General features: G+C 56.4%; 1 protein-coding gene across 1 annotated transcript in view; it reads right to left on the bottom strand.

Moving 5' to 3' along the window:
• Positions 1–2,892: 2,892 nt before the first annotated feature.
• WNT7A (Wnt family member 7A) overlaps positions 2,893–20,016 on the bottom strand; it is a 63,848-nt gene continuing 46,724 nt past the window's right edge. The window contains exon 4 of the mRNA NM_001192788.1: positions 2,893–3,372. Within this exon, the coding sequence (NP_001179717.1) occupies positions 2,893–3,372 (480 nt within the window). The remainder of the gene's footprint in view (positions 3,373–20,016) is intronic.

The following is a 20,016-nucleotide window of genomic DNA, read 5'->3' as shown; positions in this document are numbered from 1 at the left end:
CCCACTCACTTACCCACCCATTATCCGTCCACTCATCCACTTATCCATCCTACTAGCCAATAATACATCCATCTATCTACCCACTCACTTACCTATCCATCCATTATCTATCCACTTACCCATCTTCCATCCACTCACTCATCCGTCCATCTACCTATCCATTCATCCACCTATCCATCCACCCATCCCTCTCCCATTGAGTGAACCACCCATGTACCCACCTATCCATTATCCATGCATCCACCTACCTGTCCACTCACTCATCCATGTACCCATCCACCTACCCACCCACCTTTTATCCATCTATCCATCCACCCATCTACTCACTCATCCATCCATCCATCTACCTACCCACTTACCTATCCACCCATCCACTCACTCATTCATCTATTCACCTATCCATCTAGTGACCGACTCACCCACCTACCCATTATTCACCCATCTATACATCCACCTATCCACTCACTCATCCACCCCCTACCCACTTACCCACCCATCCATTACCATCCACTTATTCATCCACCCACTCACCCATCCATCTACCCATTCACTGACCCACCCACCTACCCACCCATCTATTATCCATTTATCCTTCCACTTACCCATCTGTCCACCCATCTATTCATCCATCCATCTCTTCATTCACTGATCCATCCACCTACCCACTGACCTCCCACCTATCCATCCACCTAGCTATCCATCTACCCATCTACTTATCCACTCATCCATTATCCATCCATCTTTCTATCCACCCATCCATTCACCTATCCATCTAGTGACCCACTCACCCCCCTATCCATTACTCACCCATCTATACATCCACCTATCCACTCACTCATCCACCCCCTACCCACTTACTCACCCATCCATTACCATCTACTTATTCATCCACCCACTCACCCATCCATCTTTCTATCCACCCATCCACTCATTCATCTGTCCATCCACTCATCCCTTTGCGTGCCTGCACATCCAGACACCCATGTAAAGAAGACAAAAAAGGTGCAAGGGAAGAAGTCAAGCAACTGTCCAGTCATTTTATTTGTCCATGCTGTGATCCAGGCCCACTGCTAGCATCGGGGAGTCTGACACAGCCTATAGGCACCGAGGGGCTCCCAGTGTGTGGGGCCAGGGGGCTGTTGTCTCAGAGGTATCAGTTTCATCAGTGTCTGTGGGCACAGAGTTCAGAGGTGCCATCTCTTCTTGGTGGCTCAACACAATCGCCAAAGATCCCAGCAACCTGCATCACACCACAAGCCCTCACCCGCAAGCAGACACCCCCAGGACCAGAAGAGCAACAGGCACACAGCACCCTGAATCTCCCAGGCACGTGGAGAGAGATACACAGATAGCCATGTACATGCAGGAGCACACAAGACGTACACGTTGGCACCCGGAAGGTGCTTGAGGGGGCGTCACACGACAGTGCTAAGCATCCCTAAAGTGTGTGTGTATGTGTGTCTCACACACATACACACACACACACAGGGAAATGCAAACACACGCATTAGAACACCCACACCCTCCTGGAGGAGAGACTTCCAGGTTGAGAGGCGCTGGACACCGGTGGACCCAGTGCAGAGGCCTCATCCACACCTTTCTGTGCCCTGGGACTGTGCCATCCAGGAAGCCCTGCTGCTCGAGGGAGCCCCTCGCCCAGCTCTGCTGCCCCGTAACTGAGAGTGCCCAGCAGCGGCAGGGCATCCTGAGGAGGAGCGCGCTCCCTTGGTGACTTCTGCCAAGCGGTTATGACGTGTCCCTGTGACAGTCACGTGGGGCCCGGGACACGAGCCTGTGCTCCACACGGCTCCGCTCAAGGTCGCCACTCGGGGGCCCTGCTCCAAAGGCCGGGGTCAGGGCCCTGCCTCCTTCTCGGGGAAGCTGACGACACCACGGCCCAGGCGTCTGGGGCTGCTCCTACCCACTTGGCCAACAGGGCTGGAGAGCCAGCCGTGTAAGTCAGGGTCTCCGTGAGGCCTGGCCCCTCCTTACCCCAAAGGGAGTACCGGGATTAAGAAGCAGCACAGGCTGTGGAATGATACAGGCGGACTCAATATAAATAAAATATTCATATAAAAATAGTCTCTTACAAAATATTCTCTCTTATCCAGTGGCTCACTTTCTAGAAGGTGGGAACTGCTGGGGGGTTTAGCATTACCTTTCCCCTCTCTCTCTCTCTCTGTTCCAAACCGGACTTTTCTAATGGGGAGATTTGAGCTGGGGAGGACTACAGGCTGGGAACCGTATTCTAGAAAACGTCTCCCAATTCCACACCAGCTTAAATCTCTGGAGAATTAGCAGCAAACAGCAAAAAAAAATGTGTGTGTGTGTGTGTATCTATATACGTAGAAAGGATGTCTGCCCTTGCGCTTGAACATCTAGTGCGGCAAGGGGGTCTTCGCGAAATCAGCTAGGAAAAAGATCTGCCTGAAGAATCACTACGCACAGTTCTACTCCACTCCTCGTCCTAGCAGCAGAACATCCCACAGGGAAAGCCAGCGGTCCACGTTGATTGCAGAAAACGGATCCCGAGGAGGTGGAAGGGTTCTTGTTTAATTAAATAAATTAATATTATTTAATATCAGAATAAATTGTTAAATATTGCTATTACTGTTGAGGCCCTCGGGGTCTGGTGTTTCAGGCTCCGCTCCGGCAGAAGGCGGCGTCTGGGTGGGGCGTGGATGACGTCTTGGGGCCCGGGAGGGGTCCCCCGCCCCCCTCCCCACCGTCAGGGTCCCCCCCCGCCCCGCCCCCCTTGCCAGCAGACAAGACAAGCTCAGCAGCGCTGTGGAGGTTGGGGCGGGAAGCTGTGGAGGTTGCGGCCGGGCCGCGGGAGCGCGCAGGCCCTCCGCCGCCCCGCCGCGCGCGTGGCCTGGGCCCGCCGCCCGCCGCTCACTTGCACGTGTAGACCTCGGTGCGCTCGCTGCACGTGTTACACTTGACGTAGCAGCACCAGTGGAACTTGCAGTTGCACTGCCACACGCGGGCGTACTGGTGGGTGTTGTAGCCGCGGCCGCAGCACATGAGGTCGCAGCCGCTGGCCTGGGGCGCCGTCTTGTTGCAGGCGCGGCCCTGCGTGCCCACGCTGCCCGTCGCCGGGTCCTCCTCGCAGTAGCTGGGCGACTTCTCGATGTACACCAGCTCAGTGTCCATGGGCTTGCGGTAGGACAGCGGCTTCTTGATCTTGAGGAAGGCGGGCCGCTTGTTGCGGCTGGCGCGCACGGGCTCCACGTGGACCGCCTCGTTGTACTTGTCCTTGAGCACGTAGCCCAGCTCGCGGAACTGCGGCAGCGTGGTCCAGCAGGTCTTCGTGGTGCAGGAGCCCGACACGCCGTGGCACTTGCACTCCAGCTTCATGTTTTCCTCCAGGATCTGTGGGGGCGGTGGGGAGAGCACAGCTTGTCATGGCAGGGCCGCGGGGCGCCCCGGGGCCACCCCCCACCCGCCCTGCTGCCCCGCCTGGCGGGTTTGGCCTGTGCTTTTCTTTCCGGGAGGCTGCCCTGCTGGATCAACTGGTAAAGAATCTGCCTGCAATGTGGGAGACCTGGGTGTGATCCTGGGGTTGGGAAGATCCCCTGGAGAAGGGCAAGGCTACGCACTCCAGTATTCTGGCCTGGAAAATTCCATGGACTGTATAGTCCATGCAGTCGCAAAGAGGCGAACACGACTGAGCCACTTCCACTTTCGCTTACTATCTTTCTGGTGCCGGAAGCTCAAACCTGGATGCAAAGCCTCCCCAGGACTCACCTGCTCTCCCTGCTCCCAACCCCGAGGGGGCCTCATGCCGCTGCTTAGATCCACGCAGGCCCGTCTTAACCACACGTGGGTTCTCTCAGGGCTGCGCCGGCTTAAAATCACTTCAGAACCAACGTTTGAAAGCCAGGAGGAGACTTTCAAAGGCAGGCTGCGAGGTGTTCTGCCAGGCCAACAGAACAGGTACCCGGCAACTCCGGAGTGATGCTCGAAATTATTCATAACCAGAGCAGCTGGGCGCTGACCTGCTGGCGTGGGAGCTGGCCACAGAGGCCAGCACGGCGGTCCAGCGGCGTCTGGCTCACCTCGACCAGCTCGGCCACCCGGGCAGTGATACACGGAGCTGTGCCAGCCTCCGCCTCCCTCCCAGGCTGGCAGCCCTCAGCTCGCCCCCGTCCTTACTGTTCCCTGGAGCCGTAAGGACTGGTTTAAGTCCCAGATCTAACATGAGCCTGCTGAGCGCCCTCAGGCAGCTTGCTTGTTTCCCCATGTGCAGAACCAGGGCGACGGCTGTACTTCATTATAACCCTCCAGTGAGATGCTGGTCAGAAAGGAGAGAGGGCGGACTTCTGAGACACACAGGAAGCTCAGCTATCTAAGACACAACGTGGCACGGAAGAAGCCGGGCACAAAAGAGGACCTACTACGTGACGGCAGTGACAGAAAGTTCCAGGAAAGGCAAAGCTGACGACTGGGCTCCGTGCCATCTTTATTTTCAGAAATGGGCCGAGATGGCCCATGGCCTGGATTTTGCTGGCCCCGCTGTGGACACGTCTGAGCGACTCTCTGCGACCCCATGGACTGCAGTGCAGCAGGCCTCCCTGTCCTTCCCCATCTCCCGGAGTTTGTTCAAACTCACGTCCGTCGAGTCGGTGATGCCATCCCACAGTCTCATCCTCTGTCACCTCCTTCCCCTCCTGACCTCAATCTTTCCCAGCATCAGGGCCTCTTCCAATGAGGCAGCTCTTGGAATAGCCCAACAATTAAAGAAGACAACGTTTACCAAACCCCCCACAGGACAGGATATTTATATTGCTATCTAGGTTGAGTTTTTTTTTTTCCAGTTTTTGTCTCCTTCCCTCCCTCCTTTCTTTCTGTTGTAAATTGATTTAAACTCTGTGCATGAAGAGGCATCTTTGGGGTCACAGTGTCTCCTCCTTCCAGGCCATCTTCAGCCTGATGTCATCCTAACAGGCCCTCGCTGCTGTGCGCCAGGCACGGGATGGGCACGTGCTGGTGGGCGCCGTTTCTGGGTCACTGCGTGTGAGCGTGTGAGCGGTCCTTCATCCACACTGCCCGGCTGCCTTTGCCTGTGACAGCGACAGGCTGAGTGCGGGAGGGAGGGAGTGGCCTGGGCACACTCTGGGTCCAGGCGTTTATGTTGTTGTTCCGCTGCTAAGTTGTGTCCGACGCTTTGCAACCCCATAGACCGCAGCCCGCCAGGCTCCTCTGTCCATGCGATTCTCCAGGCAAGAAGACTGGAGTGGGTCGCCATTCCCTTCTCCAGGGCATCTTCCCGACCCAGGGGTCAAACTGCGTCTCCTGCACTGGCAGGTGGACTCCTTACCACCAAGCCACCAGGGAAGCCCGTGCACTGGCGTCTTATTTAACTCTGGGGTTAGTAGGATTCCATTTAATGAGGCAAAAACCAAGGCTCGGCTGACTCCCAGAGCGGGTCTGTGAGGTGTTCGGAGGCCAGAGTCTTGTTGTCGAGGGGTGCGAGTCAAGTGCTTGGTGGCTGAATACTTGCTGTGTGATCTTGGGGTTGTCAACCCCCTCTCTGAGCCTCAGCTGCCTTCAGTGAACATGGAGTGATGGGAGCATCTTCTCTGACAAAAGTTAAGGGGGCTGGGATAGAACCTGATGTTCCAAAAGTAGCCATTAGTTCTGCCTCTGGGCTGGGCCTGTGTGGGTGCTGGGGACACAGAGGTGACCAGGTCAGATCCCTGTCTCCAAGGACAGGCCTGTGTCCAGGGTCCTCTTGGCCCCAGACGCTCCGAGTCCAAGAGGTGATTGGTCACGATACTCAACAGGAAGGAAACCCACAGTGTCTGTACTTAAACACGCCAGCGAGGCCAGGGCACCAGAGTGTCCTGGGACTCAGCTGAACGCCTGCTTCCAGGACACCTGTTGTGTGATCCCCACATGGTGCAGCTGGTGGGGGGAGCAGCCCCCCAAGTCACACAGATGTCCCTTGTGGTCATCAGTGAGCAGACAGTCGCCAGGTGTCACCTTTCCGTGTTGGCCTAAAAAGCAGGTGTCGTATGTGTTGGGGGCAGAGTTCAGCAGGCGTTTCTGGGGCCTGATGCCCTGGCTGGTGGATCTTAGAGCATCAGAGCCTCCCACACGGATGCCTGGGGTGAGGGGCATTCAGAACAGGTTCTGACACTGAGCAGGGGTGAGGACACGGAGCACCTGGCTTGGAAGTGGTTCCTTCCGAGGCGCTTGCCCTGGAAATCACATGCCCGGAAACAGGTTCAGGGATGTTCCTGCCAGCAGTGTTTGTGACGGCTTTGTGGGCACGATCTGATGTCCGTCCATGGTAAGATGGATAAACGGAGGTGAGTGGGCTCAACGGGGCCCTCGAGGACAGGGACCTTGAACAGCCAGAGCAGCAGAGGTCAACCTCGGAACACAGTGGAGAGGGAAGGGGGCAGCCATGGGAGCGCTGCGCGGAATGACTGCGTGCATATCACGTCCAAAGGCGGCAGAATGGACTGGAGAGAAAGGAGAGTCACAGGTATACCGAGACAGGGTATCCCTGGGGTGGGAGGCGAGGCACGGCTGGCTAGGGTCACCCAGGGGCTCCTGGGGTCCTGGCAGCATTCTGTTCCTTGATATGGGCGCTTTCTCTTTATTCCTTTAAATCCTCGTGGACGATCTGAGAGCTCTTTTTGTACATGAGCTGCGCTTGCAATTTATAAAAATGCAACGGGCGCAGGAGCCCACAAGCACAGGGAGAGAGAATGCACGTCAGTAGCTCCGGGAAAACACGGATCAGCACCGCGGTGAGACAGCACGCACCACCCACCGGGGTGCGCGAGAGGAAAGAGAGGGCCGCCGTTGCAGCAGGATGTGGAGAAGTGTGGCCTCGTGTGCTGCTGGGGGGATGTGAGCAGGCGAGCCCCCAGAGACAGGCTGGCAGCTCCTCCGTGTTAAACACACGGCTACCGAATGACCCGGGACCGTGCTCCCCACCCCTCATCTCACAGGCTGAAATCCTAGCCCCCAAAGGGAGGGTAGTGGGGATCCTTTGGGAGGGTCGTCAGTCACAAATGAAGCCCTCATGAATGCTCTTGGTGCCTCGTGAAGGAAGCTCCAGAGAGCCCCTTCCAGCCCAGGAGAACCGAGAGAAGGTCCCGGCTGAGAGCCAGGAAGCGGGTCCTCACCAGGGCACAAGCCGCACCTTGAGCCCCCTGCTCCCAGAACTGGGAGAAGCACGTTGCTGTTGTTTTGCTCCTGTGCCACCCAGTCTGGGGCACTCTTCTGGAGCTGCTCGGGCACCCCGAGACACCCAGCAATTCTCCCTAGGTGTTGGGTTGGCCACAGAGGTCATTTCAGTTTTTCTGTAAGATGTTAGAGCAAGGATAACGAGAAATCTGTTCATCACCTGTGCACACCTGGGTCCATGCTTTTATAGGTGGTGTCTTCATGATTCCACTTAACAAGGCAAAAGCTAAGGGTCAGCTACCTCCTAGAGCTGGTCTGTGCGGTGTTCGGAGGCCCGGGTCTTATTGCCGAGGGTGTGAGTCAAGTGGTTGGTGGCTGCTTATTTGCTGTGTGACCTTGGGATTGTCACTCCCACTCTGAGCCTCAGCTGCCTTCAGTAAACATGGAGTGAAGACAATTCGATCTTTTGTGGCAAAAGTTGCAGGGGGGTGTGGCTGGGAGAGAATCAGATGTTCCAAAAGTTGCCATTAGTTCTATCTCTGGGCTGGGCCTTTGTGGGTGCTGGGGCCAGAGAGGTGACCAGATCAGATCCCCATCTCCAGGGATGGGCCCGTGTCCAGGGTCCTGTTGACCCCAGATGCTCAGCCTTCAGGAGGAGGTAACCCGGCGAGTCAATATACTGAACAGAAGAGAAGCCTGCACACACACATCCATGTAAAAAATGGATTAAACAACGTTTACAGCAACACCCTTTACAACAGCCCCAAAGTGGAAACGACCCAGACGAGCACCGATGGGTGGAGAGAGAAAACGTGGGCCGCCCGCACGCAGAGTATCACCCATGAAAAGGGATGGGGTGCCAACCCTGCCACAGAGCACCCTGATTACGCGGCGCTGTGACCGAAGCCAGGCCCACAGGACCAGGTCCGGTCTCATCGCGTTTACCGGCGACGTCCGGGAGAGGCAGCGCTGTGCAGACAGGAGGCAGGCCCGAGAAGTGGGGGGCGAGTGCTGGAGGGTGCAGGGCTCTTCTGCAGGTAAGCTGACTATGGGTGGCTGTGCACACGTGTGACGATATCAAACAGTGCTGAACTGCGCCCTTTGGGTGAGGGCCACGCATGGTGTGTGAAGTAGACTGTAACTAAGTTGGCTTTAAAAAGAAACAAGTTCTTGGCCGGTTGTGAGGAAGCACTGGGTGACACCGAGTGTGTCCCTGGTGGCGGCCCCCCAGGCGGCGAGCCCCAGCGCCAGGGCCAGACGCCCGGGCGGCCGCCTCCAGCTCACCGCCTCCCTCCTCCTCCGGGACCACCATGACCTGCGGCCCTGGCAGCACTTGCATGGGCCCCTGATCGCATGACACCCAGCCCGCTAATTAACCCTGCAGACTCTGCATTTTGAGAGCTCGGTGATCACATTAAGTCCGCATTAAGCTGGGCGGAATCACAGCCGCGCTGGCCAGGACTGGTCACTCGGACGGGCACCGAGCCCTCTCCCCCAGGCAAGGGGGCGCGAGCAGAGGAAATGCATGTGGGACAAAGCCAGGCTTGGCTGCCAGCGTCCGAGCTGCCCGGGGCGGGGGGCCTTCCGGGGCCCTCCCACTTGGGGCCTGGGCTGCAGTTCTGGGTCAGGCAGTCACGGGTCCGTGCACCTTCCCCGTGGCCTGGCCCGTGGCCGGTGCACTCAGGAGATGTCCAGAGAGAAATCAGCAACAAGTGCCTTCACACCCTGGCACAGCTGGTACCCCAGGCTCAAACACCCATCCCGAGCTTCCAGGGTCCTAGGGGCCCTGCATCGCCGATGGAGGGAAGGTCAGGGGCCCCGGGGAGGGGCAGTGGGGGCCTGGAGCCGCCTGAGTGGACCACTGTCAGTATTTCTGCCCATGGCTGCACTTCTGGGTCCTTCCTGGCTTAACGACCGGGCCCATGAGACTGCCCGGGCGATGCCACATTGGCATTCTTGATGCAGAGACCTCTCGAGATGGAAGGAAAGGCCACCGAGAAAGCAGATTGCAAGGCCCTCTGAGTTCTGCTCCTGCCCCTCACCCCACCTGTCACCGCCGGTCAGGCAGGGCAGGGACTGGCCTTCATGGAAGTGGCTCTAGGTGAGGACCGGTGACTCACCTGGTGAGTAACGCTGAGCCACAGAACCTGCGCCCTTGCAAAGAGCCCGTGGGGAAGCAGGGCACAGGCACCTGCCTCAAATAAGAGAATAAGCCAGATGAAGATGGTGGAGCTGGGTCAAGGGTGCGGAGTGTGGGGGTGGGAGGCAGGCAGCCGCGTGACACCGCTGGGCGGGACATCCTCTCTGAAGGAGGGGATGCTCCAGCAGAAGCAGAGGCCCAGGGCAGGCCGGGGTGGGGCAGCACAGGCCCCTTATGGGACAGACACTGGGGCCAGCGGCCAGAGGGCAGAGGTCCCGAGGCTTCGGCTGAACAGGGCCAGGACTGCGCGGAGCCCAGGAGGGGGCCTCCCACAGGCTCTGCTGACCATGCTCAGGAGCAGTGGCTTGGTTTTTCTGTTTTTAGTGGAATATGATGTGTATTCCTGGTGTACAGCATCGTCCATCAGTCATATGTATACCAGGTGATGTGGGTGAACCTGGAGCCTGTCGCAGAGTGAAGTCAGTCAGAAAAACACACGTTTACACACATATGTGGAATCTAGAAAAACGGCGATGAAGCCCTACGGCAGGGCAGGAACAGACATGCAGCTGGAAAGGACGGACTCGTGCACACAGTGGGGCAGGGGCGGGGTGGGACGAGCTGCGAGAGCAGCACTGACGTGTACACACGGCCGTGTGCAAAGCAGGTGCCGTGCAGCACGGAGAGCTCAGCTCGGTGCCCTGCGGTGACCCAGAGGGCTGGCATGCGGGGTGGATGGGAGGGAGGGGAGAAGCGCCAAGAAGCTCCACATTCACTGGGCAAGTGTGGAGAAAGCAGAGGCCCCAGTGCATCCTTCGCCCGTTTTGCCTGCGCCTAACACCTCCGCTCAGCATAACGTACACTTATCAGCACGGTAAATTAACGAACGAGCTAAGGGCGTCCCTGGCGGCTCAGCTGGTGAAGAATCCGCCTGCACTGCGGGAGACCTGGGTTCGATCCCTGGGTTGGGAAGATCCCCTGGAGAAGGGAACGGCTACCCACTCCAGTGTTCTGGCCTGGAGAATTCCATGGACTGTATGTCTTGGGGGTCACAAAGAGTCAGACACGACCGAGCCACTCTCTTCTTCTAATATCCGCTTATTCAGTGAAGTCCGTACTTCATTCGGATCCCCTGGGTTGGGACCTTCTGTCCCCTTCCTGTTCCAGGAGTCCATCCAGGCCACCCCATGACCTTCAGTCTGCCTGTCTCCCTGGGCTGCGAGACGGGGTCTTATTGTGTGAGGACAGGACAGCCAGTGGCGGCCAGGAGCAGGATTTATGATTGTTTAACGTCCGCTCATTGGCTGTAACAAAGGCACCACTCACTCCAGCCCCGGGAGACGGTGTGTGTGAGACTCCAGGGGCATCTGGGAAAACTCTGCACCTTCTGCTCAATTGCACTGTGGACCTAAAACTTGTCTGAAACATGGTCTTTAAAAACCCCCAGGCGAGAGGCTGTACTCAGGGAGAGTCGCTGGAGTCCAGACGTGGTTGATTCTGCTGCTGACGGGGCCTCCCTGGACCTGGGTTTCCCCATTTCAAAGTCAAGGGTTTGAAGTAAATGATTCCCAAGGCTGCTTCTGACTCTAAGAATCCCAACGTCGTACCAATACTGCTCTTCAACCCAAAGCGTTTTCAGGGGTCTGACACCCACTGAGAGATGGGCACGTCCATCCCATTTCACAGGTGAGGAAACAGGCTCAGAGAAGGAAAGGGACTCAAGACCACAGTGCAGGCTGCATCTCCTCCATACATCTGTCCGGAGCACTCCCCACCCTCCGCCTCCCCCACCCCACCCCCAGGAAACTGGCCCAGAAGGCTGCACCCCTGAGCTGGCTCTCACTCCTAGGGGCGAGTGGTCTGGCTCCGAGCACAGCTGCCTCGGGATGAATGCAGAGGCTCTGGCCAGTGGAGGCCCCGGAGGGAGCCCCGGGGGCAGAGCCAAGTCCTGATTCTCATTCCTCCCGCTCCTCCCCACCGGCTCCACAGGGTGGCCGCATCCCCCTCACCAAGGTCACAGGTCACAGCTCCCATGTGCTCTGTGCGCCCACTGGGCTCCAGCAGCCCGACCCCCTGGCCCATCCGGCCTGAGGAGTAACGGCCCCCCTGCTGCCAGCCCCAGGGAGCTGCACCCTCCCTCGGGCTCCCTTGCCTCTGTCCTCTATTCTGTTCGCCTCTCTTTCCTGCAGTGTAATGCACAAGCCACAGAGTCCACCCTCCTGAACGTGTGCGCGTCAGCAGCTTTAGTACATGTCGTGTGCAGCCGTCACCGCTAAGTGCAGAGCGCTTCATCACCCGAGAGAAAGCCCATGCTGCGCAGCAGCAGTCAGTCCAATTTCTCCCCCTCTCGGGCCCTGGCAACTGCTCATCTGCTTTCTCTCTTTATAGATTTTTTTTTGCCTGTTCCGGACATTTTGCATAAACGGGCTCATACAGTGTGTGGCCTTTTGTGTGTCCGGTTCCCTGCACTCAGCACAAAGCTTTCAGAGTTCACCCCATTGCCACAGCGGTCAGCACCCCATTCCTTTTCATGGCTGAATAATACTCCCTGTGGGACCGTGTGGCACTCCATCCGCCCAGCCACCAGCCATTGGCCTCAGGCTCTCTGGTTAAAACCGTCCTGGGTTTCCGAGTCGGAGCGTGTCGGCCACCCGGCCCTGACCCAGTGCTACACCCTGGTTCCTCGCAGCAGGCCCGGGCATGAGCTGCCCCTCAACTCCCAGCCCACGCGCTCTCCCCTCCCTCCACCTCTGGGCTCTGCACCTGCCGGCCCTTATCTGGAAGGCCAATCTTTACTGCCTTTACAGAGGCTCGACCCAACAATTCCACCACAGAATATATACCCTCCGGGGTAGGCGCATGCATGTGTAAAATGACAGCCTCAGAGAGGCGTTATCTGAGATATCAAAAGGCCGAAGCGCTCTCGGGATCCACCAATGGGACCGGTTCTGCGAATCACGGGGCATCGATAAACTGGAATGTCCTGAACTGCCAGAGGACGAGGCTGCCCTGTGCTTCCCAGTGAGATGCACCAGTGGAGAGAGCAGGGGTGTGCAAAGCATGCGGAGCACGCGTTGTTTGCGCGAGATAGACTGTGTGTGTGTGTACTTGAGAGCACAGAGTGCGCGCCCCGAGCAGCAGGAGACGCTGGGAGAAGGGGCTGCCTCCGGAGAGGATACCTGGTACCTTCCTTGCCATAGGATTGTTCTTGGCGCCATCTGAATATTCTACCAGTTCGGAAAAGCGTAACCTCCTCCACAGAGCCTTCCCTGATTGCCAGGGCAGTCACGGACTCCCCCATGGTTTCCACCCCTGTCCTGGGCTGTTGGGTAATTTTCCCTTTGTCCCCCTGCTGACTGTGTGCCAGTTATTAATAGCCTCTGGCGTCAGGCCAGCAGCTCCCTGCGGTGGACATGGAGCCATGCCACCCAGACCCCCTGCCTGTAGCGGTGTGCTGGTAAACCGGCTCCCAAGAGAAGAAAAAGCCCAGTGTGGGATAATTGCTCCCACCATGGCCAATTTGAAGCTCCCAGTGGTTTAGCAATCAGCTTGCATATCTCCAGTATTTAATACGGGGTCTTGTGAGTGCCAGGAGCCAGCTGCAGCACACCACAGGACCAGGCAGCCTCCAGCTGTGAGACCCTGCAGCGTCCGTCCCAGCCCCACGTACCTGCCGCCTTCCCCACAGCCGGGGACAGAGAAAGCTGGGGGTCCCACGGTCTGGCCGCTCTGACGGGCGGTACCTGCTCTGGCACTCCCACCGAGGCGCTGCAGGCACACTCGTGCCCCACCCTGTTCCTCCCCACCCTCCCTGTGTGTGCGCACTCACTTATGTCTGACTTTTCGTGACCCCATGGACTGTAGCCCGCCAGGCCCCTCTGTCTGTGGGATTCTCCAGGCAAGGATACTGGAATGGGTTGCCATTTCCTCCTCCAGGGATCTTCCCAACCCAGGGATCAAACCCGCGTCTCCTGCATTGGCAGGCAGATTCTTTACTACTGAGCCACCTGGGACCCCCCTTCACTGATTCCTCATGAACAGCTTGGACCGAACTCCATCTCAGCCTCTGCTCCTGGGGCTACGAGAATGAGGAGACCCCCCCACTAGGCTGTGACACTCCTGGGGGGGCTGGGGCCAGGACACGGCCCTCCACCCCCAGCCTCGGGCAGAGAACCTAGCACGGAGTAGGTGTCGACCAGCCGCGGAGGAAGAGGAGGATTCGCTGTGCGTCTGCTCCCGTGTGCATTCCTCAGTCCTCACTCGTCGTGCACCGAGCACCTGCTCACCTCTGCTGCGGAGGCCCCGGGGGTTCCGTGAGACAGACACGGGCCGTCCTGCCTTCTCTGAGCCTGAGGACCCAGACGGAGCAGCCCTGGAATTAATACCGCCCCCAGATCGAAGTCGGAGAGTGCTGTGAAGGAGGGAGACAGACAGCAAACGAAACTTGACCCGGGAGGAGCTGCCCTGCGCAGCAAGGACCAGAAACCAGGCAGGACACGCGAGAACCCGCCCAACTCAAGACGACACAGAGGAGAAGATAAAAAATAAAAAGAGGAGGAGAGACAGTCCCCTCAGTGAACGGTTCCGGGAGGACAGCAACATGGAAAAAATGAACACAGAACACTCTCTAACACCACGCACAAAAGAAAGCCTAAAATGGATTAAAGATCTAAATGACAGACTGGATACTATAAAAGCCTTAGAGGAAAACAGAAGTAGAACACTCTTTGACATAAATTGCAGCCATATCTTTCTGGATCCATCTCCTAGAGTAACAGAAAGAAAACCAATGAGACCAAGTTAAACTCAAAAGCTCTTGCACAGCAAAGGAAATCATGAACAAAATGAAAAGACACAGGGAAATGCAAATTAAAACTACAAGGAGGTCTTATTACCTCACATGGGTCAGAATGGCCATCATCCAAAAAACCTACAGGAATTCCTGGAGAGGGTGTGGAGAAGAGAGAACCCTCCCACACTGTGGGTAGGAACGGGAGTGCGTCCACTGTGGAGAACAGTGTGGAGGCTCCTTGACAAACTAAAAATAGAATTTGCCATATGACCCAGCAGTCCCGCTGCTGGGCGTATGGCCGGAGAAAACCATAAACCCAAGAGACCAGGCATCCCAATCTTCACTGCAGCTCTACTTACCATGGGCAGGGCATGGAGGCAACCTAAGTATCCATCAACAAAGGAATGGATAAAGAAGATGTGGCACGTATGCACAATGGAATATTACTCAGCCATAAAAAGGGACAAAATCGTGCTGTTTGCAAAGACATGGATGGACCTAGGACTGTCGTACAGAGTGAAGAAAAACTCGTATACTGTCATCTATAGGCAGAAGGTAGAAAGGTGGTTCGCATGAACTTATTTGCAAAGCAGAGATAAAGACACAGATGTAGAACAAACGAATGGATACCAAGCAGATAAGATGGGGAGGGGTGAACTGGGAGATTGGAGCTGACGAATACGCACCACTGTGGGTAGCGCAGATGACTGACTCGACCTGCTGTGCAGCACAGGGGCGTCTACTCCGTGCCCTGTGGTGACCTAAACGGGAAGGAGGTCCAGAGCAGGAAGGATGTGTGTATGCGTGGAACGGATTCCCCTTGGTGTGCAGTAGAAATTAACACAACACTGGAAAGCAACCATAGCCAATGAAATTAAAAAACAAAACAAAACAAAAGGACAACCCACAGAATGGGACAAAATACTTGCAAACAATGCAACTGACAAGGGATCCATTTCCAGAATTTACTAACAGCTCAGGGGCTTCAATATTAAATAAAACAACCACCAGTCCCATCAAAACTGGGCAGAGGAACCTAAATAGACCTTTCTCCAAGGAAAACACACAGATGGCCAAGAGGCACATGAAAAGATGCGCAGCACGGATGATTATTAAGAGAAATGCCAATCAAAACTACAGTGTGATATCACCTCACACCAGTCAGAATGACCATCATCAAAAAGTCTACAGACAATAAATGCTGGAGAGGGTGTGGACAGAAGGGAACCCTCCCACACTGCTGGTGGGAATGTAAATTGGTACATCCACTATGGAAAAAATATGGGGGTTCCTTGAGCTACTCAAAATAGAACTACCCTATGATGCAGCGTCCCACTACTGGGAGTATATCTGGAGAAAACCGTAATTCCAGAAGACACGCACCCCAGTGTCCATGGCAGCACTAAACGCAGCCAGGACACGGAACCAGCCGAGACGTCCACCAACAGTTGAATGGATAAAAAACATGGGGTACATATACACAATGGAATACTTCAGTCGCTCAGTCGTGTCCGACTCTTTGCGATCCCATGAATCGCAGCACGCCAGGCCTCCCTGTCCATCACCAACTCCCAGAGTTCACTCAGACTCATGTCCATCGAGTCGGTGATGCCATCCAGCCGTCTCCTCCTCTGTCGTCCCCTTCTCCTCCCACCCTCAATCTTTCCCAGCAACAAAGTCTTTTCAAATGAGTCAGCTTTCTCCATCAGGTGGCCAAAGGATTGGAGTTTCACCTTCAACATCAGTCCTTCCAGTGAATATCCAGGACTGATTCCCTTTAGGAATACTACTCGGCCATAAAAAATGAAATCACACTATTTGCAGCAACGTGGATGCACCTGGAGATTATCATACTAAGTGAAGACCGACCGAGAAAGACAGGCACATACGACACTGCTTATATGTGAAATCTACAAAGTGACACAAACGAGCTTATTCACAAAACAGAAACAGAAAGGATGGACGGATACCGACGAGGAAGGGGCGGGGAGGGGGCGGGCTGGGCGCCCGGGGAGGACACGGACACGCTGCTGTATTTAAAGCAGATAACCAGCAAGGCCCTACTGTATAGCTCGGGGAACTCTGCTCGATATTCTGTAATAACCCAAATGGGGAAAGAGTCTGAAAAAAGAATGAATGTATGTATAACTGAGTCGCTCTTCTGTACACCTGAAACTAACAACAACATTGTTAACCGGCTGTACTCCAATACAAAATAAATTTTAAAAGAAAATTCAAGCTTGGAACAATATTAAAAAGTTTCTGTGGCACCTGAGAGAATGTAAAAAAATGTAAAGGAAAAGAAACTAAAATCTTCTCTAAATATGTGTGTTAGTCGCTCAGACATACCGAGTCTCTGCGACCCCGTGGACGGTAGCCCGCCAGGCTCCTCTGTCTGCGGGATTCTCCAGGCAAGAATACTGGAGTGGGTTGCCATGCTCTCCTCCAGAAGATCTTCCCGACCCAGGGATGGAACCCAGGACGCCCCCCACTGCAGGTGGATTCTTTCTTTACCACCGGAGCCACACGAGAAGCCCTGACATTAAAAAAATAAAACTATCAAGGACCGCCCTGTACAGAGCAGGGAACTCTGCTCACGATTCTGTAATAAGTGGGAAAAGAATTTGAAACATAGAAACGTGTATGTTTAGGTGAGTCATTCTGCTATATACCTGAAACTAACCCAACACTGTGAAGCAACAATATTTCGATAAAAAGTTTAAAAACGTCAAACTTAGGGGAGATGGAGGAATGGCAGTTAAAGCCAGGGAACAGCACATGCCAAGGCCCGGAGGTGGGCGGCATGCGGATAACCCCCCAGGAGGAGCGGGAGGAGACAGGGCTGCACGCGCAGGGCAGGGGCGCTCCTGATGACCTGAGGGCCCAGGGGTTCTGGGAAGGGGCCTTCGTGCAGTGACGGATGAGGTCTGGCTGACCCCCTGAGAGACGACTCCAGAGAGGGTGGAAATGAGGTCAGAGAAGCAGAGTGGAGGGCGGGGAGGCCGTCCCCATCACCCAGGCCGGAGACGCTGGAGGCCCCGATGGAGGCAGTGGCAGTGGGGGGAAAGGGAGGTGACACCCAGTGGGGAAGGGTGTGGGGCCCCGGGGTGACTCACGGGCCTCTGATGGACATGGAGGCCGTGCAGAGACCAGGGGCCAGGCCAGGAGCCAGCCTCAGGGAAGGGCACATGTCGAGGGCATGATGGGGACATTTCAGGCTCAGTGAGTGGTCAGGAAGGGGGGGCCTCTCCGGGAGCAGAAATCTGAAATCTGGCCCCGGTCAGCTTGAGCAACCACAGCAGACGATCCCGGTCAGGATCCAGTCACTTCCAAAGACTCAAAACGTGGATGAAAACAGCTAGAAGTAGGACACCCACCTCTATCATTTTTGGTATTAAAAAAAAAGATTACAAAAGCACAGGAAACGAGAGACTGAGAAAGATGACCACCAGCTAACTATGAAGTAAGAGGCTGCTAAAAAGGCAACCATCCGAAGCCATATTAACAGAGGTCAAACGTTCATAACATAGGAGGAGACAGTCTGGCCATGTGACTTTCAGAACTGGGCTATGCCGCCACCGATGGACAGACCCAGAGAGCACGCGTACACGAGGGCGCTGCAGAGCCCAGGCTGACAGAGCTGGAACTGCCCCCCGCCCTCCCGCCAAGAGAAGGCAGATTCTGCGGTCCTGGGCACCACCCCCTACACTCTGCTGGCCTGTCCTGGGGTGGGGTGAATGGGAGGGGCTGTGTGTCCAGGGATCAGAACCAGTACCCCAGCTGCAGGGGAGTCACGGGCAGCAGATCCCAGCTCCGTGCAAAGCCAGGCGACCCCAGCACGCTGGCCAGCACTGGAGGGGCCGCGAGACGTGGGGACTTCTTGTCCTGGGAGGTGTGGGGGGCGGCAGCTGGGGTCTGCAGGGGGCATTCCTGAACCAGGTGGGGCGGGGCCGCTTTTAACCTGCTCCTCTGTCCCCCAGCCTGGCAACCAAACCTGTCTGGAGTAGTAGGAAGGATTTTCTGCACCGCTGGAGGGAGAAAAATCAATCTCTCCCTGACAGGTCCCCCAGGAAGTGCCAACAATGTACCAGGTGCTGCCCAGAGCCCGGAATTACCAGGGCGGGGCTCCCAGGCCTGGGAGGGGCCTCAGGAGAAACTCGCTCCAGAAAAAATTCCTGATTCATGACACCCAACAGATACTATCGGGGCTGGCCTCCTGGGCCACCCCAGACTTTGGGGCTGCCTGGATGATCTGGGGGTGGACTTCCTGGAGGAGGAAGTGGTCCTCTGGGGAGGGAGGGCAGGCAGTGACCGAGGGCCTCTCTCACCCCCCACAGCACTGTGAGAGGCAGCTGAGTGCTGAGACCAAAAGCTCTTGGCCAGTGTTGAGCTCCACTGCCCTCCCTCCAAATTGCAGCCCTCGCCCAGCGAAATACGCAGCCCAGGACGATTTCCCCACCTTGTGGTGACCGGCCCTCCTCCAGGAATGCACCTCCATTCATCCCCGCACGGCCCTGCCCAGCCCAGCCCTCCTGGGGCCTCTGCAAATGCTACCTCCTCCTCCTCCTCCTCCTCGGAGCGCCCTGGCCCTGCCCCACCCAGCCCAGGAGGACTCCTCCAGCACGGACCTCTCCCACGCCTGACACCTTTCTCTTTGTGCGCCTGTTTACCGCCAACCCGCGTGGCCTCCAAGCTCTGCAAACGTGGATTCCGCGGTGAGGCTTTCTCCAGCCATGGAAACTAAAGGGGCCCCAGCCAGCCCTCACTGCCACTTGCCACCAGTCAACTCTCCAGTTCCCACTGGTCACCGCCAAGTCCGGGCTGGTGACTCAGGCAGGCTGGGACCAATCAGAGGGAGTCCTCGGGGTTCGGCAACAGACCGAGAAATATCGACCGCTTTAGACGACCACCAGCTCACTATGAACTAAGAGGCTGCTGAAAGGCAACCATCTGAAGCCGTATTAACAGTCGTGTAACATTCGTAATACAGGAGGAGACGGCCTGGCCGTGTGACTTTCAGAACAAGAACCGTAATTTCCCACCAGAGGAGCAGGAGGGGCTACAGAGGGCAGAGCCACAGACGGGCATCTCACAGCCACGTGGTCTAACCAGGAAGGCAGAGCTGAGAAGTGGAGAGAGGAGGAGGAGTGTGTGGACGTGCTTCCTGGGAGTATCATTTGTGCCCTGGATCACGCTGGTCCTGAACCCACTACCCCGGGACCAGTTGCTTCCATGAACTAGTGACTTCCCTTTTGTTTTTCAGCTGGCTTGACTTGGGTTTCTGTCCTTGTGGCCTGAAATGCTGAGCCTGGCCGAGAGGTCCTTTTGCCTGTACAGAGCGATGCTTCACGTAAACCCCACAGCCAGTCCCTAGTTGGTGGGTTTGAAGTCACAGCAGGAAGCAGAGCTGAGAGCCTTGAACATCTCCAGCTTCAGTCCATCTGAGCCCCGCCTCCCCTGTTGGCCCACCTGGTGGCTCTGCAGGGAGAGCTCAGTTCTGGACTGTCTGTACCCCAGCTGGTGAGCAGTGACCCAGGCAGTCAGACTCAGTCTTAGCACAGCAGTACGGTGTGACAAGAGCAGCCTGAAGCAGGGCAGCAGGCACCAGAGCAAGGCAGCCCAAGAACCTGCTTCAAATCCCACCTCCGGCCACCACACGATGGTGGTGACAGAAATGGCCACAGGACACAGGGCACACTGCCTGCCTGTCCAGCCCCCTGACCACAGCTGGCCGCCTCTGACCACAGAGGGGAAAACACTGGACCCCAGCTGATAAAGAGAGACCTGAGAACACAACTTCCATTTTTTTTCTTTGGATGCTGTGGTGTGAAAGCGTGATTGCAGGAGCTTAGGCAGCCACCTTGTGACCCAAAGGCAACAGAACCAGAGGCCAACAAGGTGACAAGGGCAGACGGAAGGATGGAAACAGCTTGGGCCTCTC

The sequence above is a fragment of the Bos taurus genome, chromosome 22 (genome assembly GCF_002263795.3).
Source record: "Bos taurus isolate L1 Dominette 01449 registration number 42190680 breed Hereford chromosome 22, ARS-UCD2.0, whole genome shotgun sequence".
Lineage (NCBI taxonomy): Eukaryota > Metazoa > Chordata > Mammalia > Artiodactyla > Bovidae > Bos > Bos taurus.
Note: the sequence above shows the minus strand (reverse complement) of the source record. Positions and strands in the feature narration are given on the sequence as shown.